Source organism: Oncorhynchus keta, unplaced genomic scaffold (genome assembly GCF_023373465.1).
Source record: "Oncorhynchus keta strain PuntledgeMale-10-30-2019 unplaced genomic scaffold, Oket_V2 Un_contig_1006_pilon_pilon, whole genome shotgun sequence".
Classification (NCBI taxonomy): domain Eukaryota; kingdom Metazoa; phylum Chordata; class Actinopteri; order Salmoniformes; family Salmonidae; genus Oncorhynchus; species Oncorhynchus keta.
Window position 1 is genome coordinate 417,620 of NW_026277003.1, and position 12,379 is coordinate 429,998.

Here is a 12,379-nt window from a genome sequence, read left to right on the forward strand (position 1 = left end):
CATCATACAGTATAGAACTGAATCCATAGAGATCCTATTAGTGTCCTGATTCTATGAATCTACTGTAGCACTGGCTCTGTGTAGAACTGAGTCTGCTTGACTCTAAAGATGGTAGAACCTATAAAACTGAATGATGAGGTCATAGTACAATGTTTCCCCTTGTGTAAACGGATGGTTTCATCATATTAAAAGTTTAAATTGAATGTATGAATACTTTATTTCTGACCCTCGTCTATCCTCCTCAGCCGTCATTGAGCACGTGCGCGACGGTAGTGTGGTCCGTGCCCTGCTCCTGCCCGACTACTACCTGGTCACGGTCATGCTCTCTGGGGTCAAGGTCAGTCTCTGTGATCGTACTATGACCATAGGATATGTGCTTGTGTGTGTGTGGTCAACTTTTATAGACTATAGCATATATTCCTTCTGATTTGATTAGCGAATATCCAGTAGTGTAAAATACTTGAAAGTACTACTTAAGTAGTGTTTTGGGGTATCTGTACTTTACTTTACTATTTATATTTTTACTTTTACTTCACTACATTCCTAAAGACAATTATGTACTTTTTATGCCATACTTTTTCCCTGACACAAGTATATTTGAAACCAAATACTTTGAGACTTTTACTCAAGTAGTATTTTACTGGGTGACTTACCTTAATAGAAAATGACTCAAGTATCTTTACTTTTACTCAAGTTTGACAATTGGGTACTTTTTCCACCACTGGAAATATCCCTATATGTTTCTGCAGGGGTTAACTAATCATACTACATCTATCACTTCCTGACTCATAAGGTATGTGAGATGGATGTGATGTTGGGGATTTTCCTTTGTTACTTCTCTTTGTCCATCCGTCTTTTTCTATGACTCAGTCTTTACCAACGGCCCACTGCAGATAACCAGTCTTTCCCTTCTCACACCGAAGATGTTACAGCTGTTTGACGCTGTTCTTCTGTCTGCTTGGTGTTTTAGAGCCCAATCTCCCAGGTCTGCTCTGTCTCCCATATCTAGTTTTGTTTGTACTAGAAGGTCTATATGTCATGAGTGTCTCTAGTTTCCCAGATATTTACTGTATGTTCTGTCCTGTGTAGCTCAGTTGGTCAGAGTAATGCCAGGGTCGTGGGTTCCACTTCCGCTGTGGTCACATACGCAAATAAATGCACTCCTTGTACTAGAAGTTGCTTTGGATAAGGATCTACTAAATGGCATATTACATTCTATATATCCTCTCTCCAGTGTCCGACGTTCAAGCGTGAGGCGGACGGCACGGAGTCGCCAGAGCCCTTCGCTGCCGAGGCCAAGTTCTTCACGGAGTCGCGTCTGCTCCAGAGGGACGTGCAGATCATCCTGGAGAGCTGCCCCAACCAGGTCATCCTGGGTACCGTCCTCCACCCGGTGAGACTGACTGACCCCTCACCTATAACCCCTGAGCATTGTACTATACGCAAAGGCTGGTAGCTCGGACTGTCGCTGAAAGCCAGAGGGCGAGGAAGGATAATTTTGAACGTTGTGGAAGTCTGAGGTTGTTGCACTTAACTGTACTCAAAACCTCACATTGTATGAGGTTCTCTGAATGTGTGTGAGGGCAGGCAATGTATCTCTTTCTGACCAGCTTACTCTGCTCTCTTTGTTTCCTCAATAGTAGTCAACTCTATAAATAGTGTATCATATAAAATATTGTACTTTATTCTATGTTCTTGTTGTTTCATCTCCAGAACGGGAACATCACAGAGTTGCTGCTGAAGGAAGGGTTCGCCCGCTGTGTGGACTGGTCCATGGCCGTCTACACCCAGGGGGCAGAGAAACTCCGGGCCGGAGAAAAGTCAGTCCCTTCCCTTCCCCAACCAAAACCACAACATACGTCACAACACGGTCAATCTGTGAATGTGACCACAACCATCGTTCTCCTCAACCGTTTTATTATCCAACCAGTTAGGGCATGTGGCTAAGTGTGAATACTTTACAAATGACTCATTTCTTTCTCATTTGAAGTGAGACTGACAACTTTGTCAGTGTGTTGTGACAACGGTTTGATTGGAGGACACAATAGCATGCTCACTGGAAAAAGGCTTGCAGTGTAAAATATATGCACACTCACACTCACAATCACACACCCAACCAACCAACCGTTTGGGGTCACTTAGAAATGTCCTTGTTTTTGTCCATTAAAATAACATCAAATTGATCAGAAATACAGTGTAGACATTGTTAATGTTGTAAATTACTTTTGTAGCAGATTTTTTATGGAATATCTACATAGGCGTACAGTGGCCCATTATCCGCAACCATCACTCCTGTGTTCCAATGGCACGTTGTGTTAGCTAATCCAAGTTTATCATTTTAAAAGGCTAATTGATCCGTAGAAAAGTATTTTGCAATTATGTTAACACAGCTGAAAACTGTTCTGATTTTAAAGAAGAAATAAAGCTGTCCTTTAGACTAGTTGAGTATCTGGAGCATCAGCATTTGTTGGTTGGATTACAGGCTCAAAATGGTCAGAAACAAAGAACTTTCCTCTGAAACTTGTCAGTCTAGTCCATGTGAGAAATTGCCAAGAATCTGAACATCTCGTACAACGCTGTGTACTACTCCCTTCACAGAACAGCGCAAACTGGCGCTAACCAGAATAGAAAGAGGAGTGGGAGGCCCTGGTGCACAACTGAGCAAGAGGACAAGTACATTAGTGTCTAGTTTGAGAAACCGATGCCTCACAAGTCCTCAACTGACAGCTTCATTTAATAGTACCTGCAAAACACCGGTCTCGACGTCAACAGTGAAGAGGCGACTCCGGGATGCTGGCATTCTTGGCAGAGTTCCTTTGTCCAGTGTCTGTTCTTTTTCCCATCTTAATGTTTTCTTTTTATTAGTCTCAGTCTGAGATGTCTTTTTCTTTGCAACTCTGCCTAGAAGGCCTGCATCCCGGAGTCGCCTCTTCACTGTTGACTTAGAGACTGGTGTTTAGTCATTTACAACATTAACAATGTATTTATGATCAATTTGATGTTATTTTAATGGACAAAATTAGCTTTTCTTGCAAAAACAAGTTAATTTCTAAGTGATCCCAAACTTTTGAGTGTGTGTAGATTCTTTTTTGAGAACTAACAATCACCAAAATAAAGGTTAGACAATCAGGGAAAATTGCAAAAACAATGAATTAAAAAAAAAAAATGCAATTTTTCTCTCAGCTGCCATGCCCCCTGCTACACCCACCATGAGGCTCTTTTTGATTCTGAAGTATCACGTAAGTTACGTACAGATCAGTGAGTACCCCGAGGGAGGCAGGAAATTGAAGTAATTGACCAGGCATAAATCCAGTATTGTAGTTGGTCTGAATCCAGCACAGCTGGAGATATCGAACTTTCACCCTCAGAATATCAATTGAGCCGTCTTTATCATTATCCTTAGTCTGAGTCGTTTTAGCATGGATTTGATTTCATATTCTGGTTTTAAACACGTCATGAAAATGTTTAATATCAGATGAAGTGCTTATTTCTTATGTTGGCCTATTGCCTTTTATATTTTTTACATATGAACATGTGTATTTGTATACATTTTTACAAGGAATTATATATACTGAACAAAAATAAACACAACATGTAAAGTGTTGGTCCCATGTTTCATGAGCTGAAATAAAAGATCCCAGGAATGTTCCATACGCACAAAGCTTTTCTCTAAAATGGTGTGCACAAATGTATTTACATCCTTGTTAGTGAGCCTTTCTCCGTTGCCATATCAAGAAGCTGATAATACAGCATGACCATTACACAGGTGCACCTTGTGCTGGGGACAAAAGGCCACTCAAATGTCCAGTTTTGTCACACAACACAATGCCACAGATGTCTCAAGTTTTGAGGGAGAGTTCAATTGCCATGGTGACTGCAGGACTGTCCACCACAGCTGTTGCCAGATAATTTAATGTTAATTTCTCTACCATAAGCCACCTCCAAAGTTGTTTTGAGAATTTGTTCAACCGGCCTCGCAACCGCAGACCACGTGTAAACACGCCAGCCCAGGATCTCTGTAATAAAGCCCTTTAATGAGGTTCTCCAGTGGATGGTCCTGGCGCCCAAGTGGGTGGACCTATGCCCACCCATGGCTGCGCCCCTGCCCGGTCGTGGACCTATGCCCACCCATGGCTGCGCCCCTGCCCGGTCGTGGACCTATGCCCACCCATGGCTGCGCCCCTGCCCGGTCGTGGACCTATGCCCACCCATGGCTGCGCCCCTGCCCGGTCGTGGACCTATGCCCACCCATGGCTGCGCCCCTGCCCGGTCGTGGACCTATGCCCACCCATGGCTGCGCCCCTGCCTGGTCGTGGACCTATGCCCACCCATGGCTGCGCCCCTGCCCGGTCGTGGACCTATGCCCACCCATGGCTGCGCCCCTGCCCGGTCGTGGACCTATGCCCACCCATGGCTGCGCCCCTGCCCGGTCGTGAAATCCATAGATGAAGGCCTAATGAATTTATTTCAATGACTGATTTCCTTCATATGAACTACAACTCAGCAAAATCATTGAAATTGTTGCATTTATATTTTGTTCAGTATATGAAATGATGTTTTGATATTTACTGAGAATTGTATGAAAGGATGTTTTCTCCACCTTCATTTTTCTTTTGAACAGATCTCCTGCTTTTCACATTACCCAAGGTCGTCACATCTTCATTGATGATTCCTCTTCTGTTTGTTTCCTCTTTTTGTTGACATATCCCCCTTCTAACTGAGTCATCCTTTTGTTTATCAGATCTGCTAAAGAACGTAAAGTGCGTATCTGGAAGGACTACGTAGCCCCCACAGCCAACATGGACCAGAAGGACCGGCAGTTTGTGGCCAAGGTAAGAAGACCCTGCAGGCCTGCATACTACACAGCTTCAGGAGGGTTAGGACTGGGGTTGCATTCCAATCCAAAAGGTCGTCCCCTTCCCTTCTTTCCTTGTTCACTCCCTTTCATGAATTTGGAAGCGAGTGACGGTAGAGGGAAAAGGAGATGCTTTCTTAATAGTACACAGTCTGTGTTCAATCCATGAGACTAACTTTGCTTTGGTTGTTCGGGGATGTTTCCCTGGCTGCCTCCATGGCTGTGCTTACTGCAGTATTTCCACAACTGTTTATTTCATATTTTTGTCATAGCACTGCACCAAAAGCAGGACCAGTCCTTGAGAGCTCTGACAAAATATGTGCCCCCCCCAACAAAAAAAGTCCCAGCACAGAGGTACAAAGAGGAAGGGCTTTAGCAGTAACCTTGAACACTCCCTCCCTAGCCAAATGACTGTAGAATCGCCTGCCGTTTCTCCAACGTTCCCAGAACGTTCCGGCTCCGCTCGGAGACACGGGACGGGATATTAGTTCTGGATGTTATTTGTATACGGCAGGAGAAATGATTATGGTCTTAATATCACAGAGGAAACTGCCTTTGAATGAATCCCAGACCTGGCCATGTCAGAGTCCATTACTTCCTACTAAGTAAGACAGAGCCACAAATGGAGCCTCCAGTAATGTAGCTTGGCCTTATTGCTGTTATAAGAGGACACATTATAGCCTCTATTGTTTTAGTGTTACCCTTAAAGCTACAGTCTGATTTCAAAAACAGCTTAAGAATAAAGGAATTTAAATTACCTTTTGAACAGCTTCCAAAATCCCAGACACTAGCTTTAAGTACTCCCAATATTCAGAAGTTAGGTGTCTTACAAAGTTTGTCTATTTATATTCTGAATTGAGCCTGCGGTATGGTCTTCCTTTGGACAATCTATTTTCTTTAGGTGACACACAAAGCAAGTTGATTTAATTCACTGAAGTAGTAGCTTTTATGATCTGCTTAGATTTTTTTCAGATCCGTTAGCTGGACTTCTAAGTCCTTGAAATATTCACGGCTAGCCTTTGGTTACATAAAAGGTGTTGCCGTCGCAGCAATCTGCTTACAGAATGAGTTTGTGAAGGAAACCTACACACACACACACACGCAAAAACTAGCTAAGTTAGTGCATTTTCCCCCTGAGTCAGAGAGAAGACTCTTGTGCTGAAAAAAGGATCAAACATTTATGCATTGGCTTCGGCTGCCCTCAGATCTCCCGAGTCCAGGGCAAGGAAGCTGACATGGGGGAGGAGTGAAGTGTGTAGAGGAATGGGGGAGAGAGAGATATGGGGGGTAAAGGGGAGTGACAGATAGCGGGGTAGACGAACAGAAGTGATGGAGGGAGGGGGATGGAATTCAGCATTTCCTTCCTTGTGTATTGTTTTTGCAGACAGGCAGGTTCAGTTCCCCAGTAGAGGGATGAGCCCTTGTGCTAGTTCCCAGCATGGTTCTCCATCTCTTCCTCCCCTCCTGCTGTTCTCAGAATGGGAGTAGTCGGAATAACACTGAGGCCCACCACCTCAAGTCAGCAGCATGTTAGCAAATTTGTTTAGGGATTAGTGAATTATTGGGTTGCCTTTTTGAGGCAAGCCTCGTCGGCGACGCTGCGTTTGTTGTAAAATGTCACCTTGGCTTTTTCAAACTGCCATTGTTGACTACCTCCAAATGGTGTGGTGGGATAGATGGTTTTGTGGCGACTTTCATCGTTCGGTTCGGTGGTCAACTGGTACAATGTTTTGTCACGTTGTCAGCTCCCTGAACTGTCATTGGCCAGTTGGGCTCGCTTAACATCCTCATTGGATTGTTTGGTTTGGGCACCTTGAATTCTCATTTGCTCACCTCCCTTTGTTCTATTGGTCCCATGATATTGCAGCCTGTCAACTTTCCTGTCATACTCTCCTTCCCAGTCCTTCTCCCCCTTTCCCTCATGATTTTTCTGGGAAGGGATGGATAGAGTTCAGAGAGAGCAGCCCAGAAGGGTATCATACGAAGCAGGTTGGAGAAGTTGGCGAGGTAACTTTGGTCACTTCGGAGTTCAACTCGAGAGAACCAATAATACAAAAGTAACTAAACTTAGCCAGGTATGTTTCTATGGCAACAAATCCTTCAGAACTTACCTGCTCTGGGGCAGGCTAACTTCGAGCTAAATCCATTTATCCTGAATGAAATGTCTGCTCTGCGAGCTAAGGACCAATGAAGTCAGATCTCTTGCAAAGATTTTAATTACTTTTTTAAATGTATTTTTTAAAAATAGTAATGTTAAAATATATCACAGAATGAATTTGAAACTTTATGCAATGTAACACTTTTGTATGACTTTATGAAAACATATTGATAGGCGTGTGGGGGAGTGGTTGTACATTGATAAGCACACCAAGGATGGCTTTAATGATATGTCATGAAGACAGCTTCTAAAAACCCTATTTCACACCATAGCCTGCTGAATTAGCAAGAATTCTGTTCTATATTCTTTGGGCACAAATCAAAATGTGGCACTAATTCGCCCATGGATTGTCTCAATGGAGAGTCTGGTGTTTGACTTGCTATGTGCGACATGCATGTACAGTTACAAGCCTGTTAGTGGCAGGTGGACGAGCAATATCCATCGTCGTAGTACGAATGAAGCCTGACCTGGAATGTGAAGCTAACTGAAGCTGGTTATCTTCAGAAAACCCTGAGTAAATCTAGCTCGCTTCATAGGATACCACTCCCATCCCCAAAGTCAAACCTGCTGACTCAACCCCCACTCTCTCATACCCCCTCTTTCTCACTAACCCTCTATCTCTCTCACCTTCTATTTCTCCTCTCTCTCACATGGTCTCTGCTGGGACTGGTAGGTAGGCTACGTCCCAATAGGCTGAAACTGCCTCCTCTCTTCTTCCTCTGGTCTCCCTTGTGACCAGCTGCTTTGAGAGAGGACGTGGTGGGTGAAAGTGATGTGGTGGAAGGCCTGTCTCCATCAGAGGCCTGTCACTGTCAAGGAGGGACAGGGGACAACTGGTTGCATGTCAATAGTCAGAAACACTTTCTCACATCAGTGTAGATGGTGAGGCCATTCTAGTGTTGTAAATGCCCTTTAAAGCTGCAATATGTCACTTTTTGGGTGACCTGACCACATTCACATTGAAATGTTAGTTCCAGATCTGTCATTCTCATTGAAAGCAAGTCTAAGAAGCGGTAGATCAGTTCTATCTGTGCTATTTCTATGCTTCCTGTTAGTTTTTGCATCTTTTACTTTCGGTTTTGTACACAACCCAAAATATTGTATTTCAGCTGATGTAAAAGGCATTTCGCAGCAGTTTAGATGGCACATTGATTCTCCACACTATAGTTGCCTGTTTTGTCAAATAAACGGAAATTAAGTGAACGATGGTATTCCTGAGTATTGGGTTAAAGACTGGACAATATCAGCTGCTTATCTGCAGGTTACTATTGACTAGGACCAACCTTCACATTAATTTGCCCTAACAATGGAAGTGATGCGAATGTGACGATTTGTTTCTCGCACTTGTATGCCAGAGTAGGGCTGTCTGCATACCTGCTGATGTAGCTACTGCATGTGTAGAGGCAAGAGAGGAGGACGTCTCTGGAAAGACTACTCTGCATTTGATGCAGTACTGCAGTTCTTTTCACACCTATATACCTATACATTATTGGTGTTGCTGTGTCACATCACCACCGGTCTTTTTAAAACGAGATGAATGACAAGTAAATGCAGTGGTCCTGATATGTATCCTGGACAATGCAGATGTCATGCTAGTAGTGACCACCAGGTGACAGCACCTCTCTACCACCAGGGTCTGTGCTTAGAGCAGGGGTCTCCAACCTTTTCTGGCATGAGCCACTTAATATAAAAAATGGAGCTGTTTTTTTCCTTCTAGCTTCCCAATAGGTCTGTTCTTCTCCTCTCCCCTGCAACTCTTCTCTGTGTCCTTAGTACACTGCTTTCTCCTGTACACCGTTTTCTGTCACTATACCTGGTAATATATGGGGGGGCAGATGTAAATGTTTTGCCTGCACTACAGACGGCTATATCGGTCCACTAATACAGGGCTAGTAAAGGCCCAGTGCGCTACTTTTGTGGAAAAAATAGAGCATGTAGTATTTTTACAGATTTTTTTGTGGGGAGCTTTCAGCACCACTCCTTCCTGCGGCTATGACTGCTGCTGATCATTTCATTGTGAAGTTTGCAAATAATAAATACAAATGATATACTCGGGTGGCAGGGTAGCCTAGTGGTTAGAGCGTTGGATTAGTAACCGAAAGGTTGCAAGTTCGAATCCCCGAGCTGATGTCGTTCTGCTCCTGAACAGGCAGTTAACCCACTGTTCCGAGGCCGTCATTGAAAATAAGAATTTGTTCTGAACTGACTTTCCTAGTTAAATAAAGGTATGTATATATATATATATATATACACATACTACTTTGCAGTTCAAATTTAGTTGAGAAGGTTTTGGGGAAAGTATTTGTCAACCCACCAAACAATCATCACGTCAACTGGCCACACACAGAGTGATGGACACAAACACGCGCACCAGACGGAGGCAATGTTGCTTAATACTTTGGCAGATATTGTTAGGTGAGACTCATATTAAACATATCCAATCCAAAATGGAATCTAGACTCGGCTTCCTATTTCGCAACAAAGCGTCATTCATGCACGCCACCAAACACACCCTCGTAAAACTGACCATCCTACCAATCCTCGACTTCTTCGGCGATGTCATTTACAAAATAGCCTCCAACACTACTCAGCAAATTGGATGCACTCTTATCACAGTGCCATCTGTTTTGTCACCAAAGCCCCATATACCACCCACCACTGCAACCTGCATGCTCTCGTTGGCTGGCCCTTGCTTCATATTAGTTGCCAAACCCACTGGCTCCAGGTCATCTATAAGTCTATGCTAGGTAAAGCTCCGCCTTATCTCAGCTCACTGGTCACCATAGCAACACCAACCCGTAGCACGAGCTCCAGCAGGTATATCTCACCAGTCATCCCCAAAGCCTACACCTGCTTTGGCCGCCTTTCCTTCCAGTTCTATGCTGCCAGTGACTGGAACGAATTGCAAAAATCGCTGAAGCTGGAGACTTACATTTCCCTCATTAACTTTAAACATCAGCTATCTGACCGATCGCTACAGCTCCAACTGCAAATAGCCCATCTATCTACCTCATCCCCATATTGTTTTTCATTAAATGTACATTTTTGCTCTTTTGCACACCAGTATTTCTACTTGCACACAGTTTTTTTTATTTATTTTACCTTTATTTTACTAGGCAAGTCAGTTAAGAACAAATTCTTATTTTCAATGACGGCCTAGGAACAGTGGGTTAACTGCCTGTTCAGGGGCAGAACGACAGATTTGTACCTTGTCAGCTCGGGGATTCGAACTTGCAACCTTTCAGTTACTAGTCCAACGCTCTAACCACTAGGCTACCCTGCCCGCCCCTGTGCATAGACATTCTTTTTTTCTATTGTGTTATTGACTGTACGGTTGTTTATGTGTAACTCTGTTGTTTGTGTCGCACTGCTTTGCTTTATCTTGGCCAGGTTGCAGTTGTAAATGAGAACTTGTCCTCAACTGGCCTGCCTGGTTAAATAAAGGTGGACAAAAGGTTTGAGTGTTTAAGCCATAGTGGTTAACCAGGGGTGGGATAATGTCAGGGCTGCGTTAGATAGTAGCTGGGAGCTTGCGGTGTCGGAGACCTGATATTTGTTTATGACAGTTTGATGTAACGCATGAATAATTTCATATACTTTAGGAATTGTTTGGCGAGCTACTAGTAGCTGGTGATCGACCTTTTGTAGACCACTGTGACTCAGCCTGGACATACCTCTTGTTGGCATCCACACAGAGTTGAAATGCTCACTGTTTCTCTTTCGCTCTCTCTGTTTCTGTCCTTTCTCTCTACATCTCTCTCTCCGTTTCTGTCCTTTCTCTCTACATCTCTCTCTGTTTCTGTCCTTTCTCTCTGTATTTCTGTCCTTTCTCTCTACATCTCTCTCTCTCTCTGTATTTCTGTCCTTTCTCTCTACATCTCTCTCTCTCTCTCTCTGTATTTCTGTCCTTTCTCTCTACATCTCTCTCTGTATTTCTGTCCTTTCTCTCTACATCTCTCTCTCTCTCTGTATTTCTGTCCTTTCTCTCTACATCTCTCTCTCTCTGTATCTTCTCTCTCTGTATTTCTGTCCTTTCTCTCTACATCTCTCTCTCTGTATTTCTGTCCTTTCTCTCTACATCTCTCTCTCTCTCTGTATTTCTCCTTTCTCTCTGCGTCTCTCTCTCTCTGTATTTCTCTGTCCTTTCTCTCTACATCTCTCTCTCTCTTTCTCTGTCCTTTCTCTCTACATCTCTCTGTATTTCTCTGTCCTTTCTCTCTACATCTCTCTCGCTCTCTCTCTAATAATTACCCAGTCTAAATGTGCTGGCCAGCCATTTTCTGCTTCTCTTAACATAACCGTTGATTTATTTATTTGGGGAGAAAGGAAGGAGACTTACATTTTATTTTGTGGTGCCAGAGCTAGAGAACAACCTTGTTACAATGTTGAGGAGTGTGTAGGTTGGTACAACATAGATTATATTTTTTGGAAATGGAGAGATGGGTAGTTTAGCGCTTCGAGTCCCCCGCACTGGGACCACGGGACTGAGGTGTTAGGAGTCCTCTCTCTCTCTCTCGCTCGCTGTCTGTGTGTTGTGTATGTGGGCAAGTTAATTTCTCCCTCCGTCCTCAACGGTAAAACTATTTGCAGATGTATTATTTCTTACGTCTGCCTCTCCTCTTCTCTCCCCCCAGTCAGCTTTGGGACTAACTGAGCATCTCAGAATGCCTCGAGGGAGGTGCTTATGTGTTCAGGATTTCTCTAAACTTGGTCTAGCTCCAAGCCCGATTCCCAATAGCCTCCCACATAAGCTTGACTGGTATCCAAGAGTGGTTGTCTCCCATGTATATCTCAGCAATTGGGGCCTGTTAAAATACTCATCATCCTTCCCTCATCCTTCCTTCTCTTAAACAGTGTAAGATCTGATGGGGTTGCATCATTGATCCGACCAAGTGTGTGTGACCCGTGCGTGTGTGCTTACTTCCAAGTGAGCTTGATATGTTTGCCCACCCTTCCAAGTGTGCCTGATGTACAGCCCATGTTTGCTGTGTATGTCACAGGTAGGCCTGAGTGGGTGTGTTTGTGCCTTTCCCACGTGATCTTGATGTACAGCCCATTTTTGTTTATATCACACATTGATCTCTCTGTGTGGGTGGGTGGGCCTAAACCTGTCCACTGTTCCCCAGCTGAGCTTGAAGTAGACTTCATGTTTGTGTGTGAATGTCACAAGTGGGTCTGTCAGTCATTTCTCTTTGTTTTGGCAGCCGTCCTCTTCCTCTCCCTCTCTCCAGTCCCAGCTCTCTTTTCTCTCTCTCTCTCTCTTTATTTACCAATCTGTTTCTCCTTCTGCATTTTCTTTGGTAATACGGAGAGCGATTTCTAGACATTTTCACTGGAGTGGGATGGATCAGTCACGGTGCTAATCC

The 12,379-nt window shown here is 43.9% G+C and overlaps 1 protein-coding gene across 1 annotated transcript in view; it reads left to right on the top strand.

Moving 5' to 3' along the window:
* LOC118366000 (staphylococcal nuclease domain-containing protein 1) overlaps positions 1–12,379 on the top strand; it is a 65,126-nt gene that overhangs the window by 11,976 nt on the left and 40,771 nt on the right. Inside the window, exons 6-9 of the mRNA XM_052500231.1 lie at positions 246–337; positions 1,235–1,393; positions 1,714–1,820; positions 4,742–4,832. Of these exons, the coding sequence (XP_052356191.1) occupies positions 246–337; positions 1,235–1,393; positions 1,714–1,820; positions 4,742–4,832 (449 nt within the window). The remainder of the gene's footprint in view (positions 1–245; positions 338–1,234; positions 1,394–1,713; positions 1,821–4,741; positions 4,833–12,379) is intronic.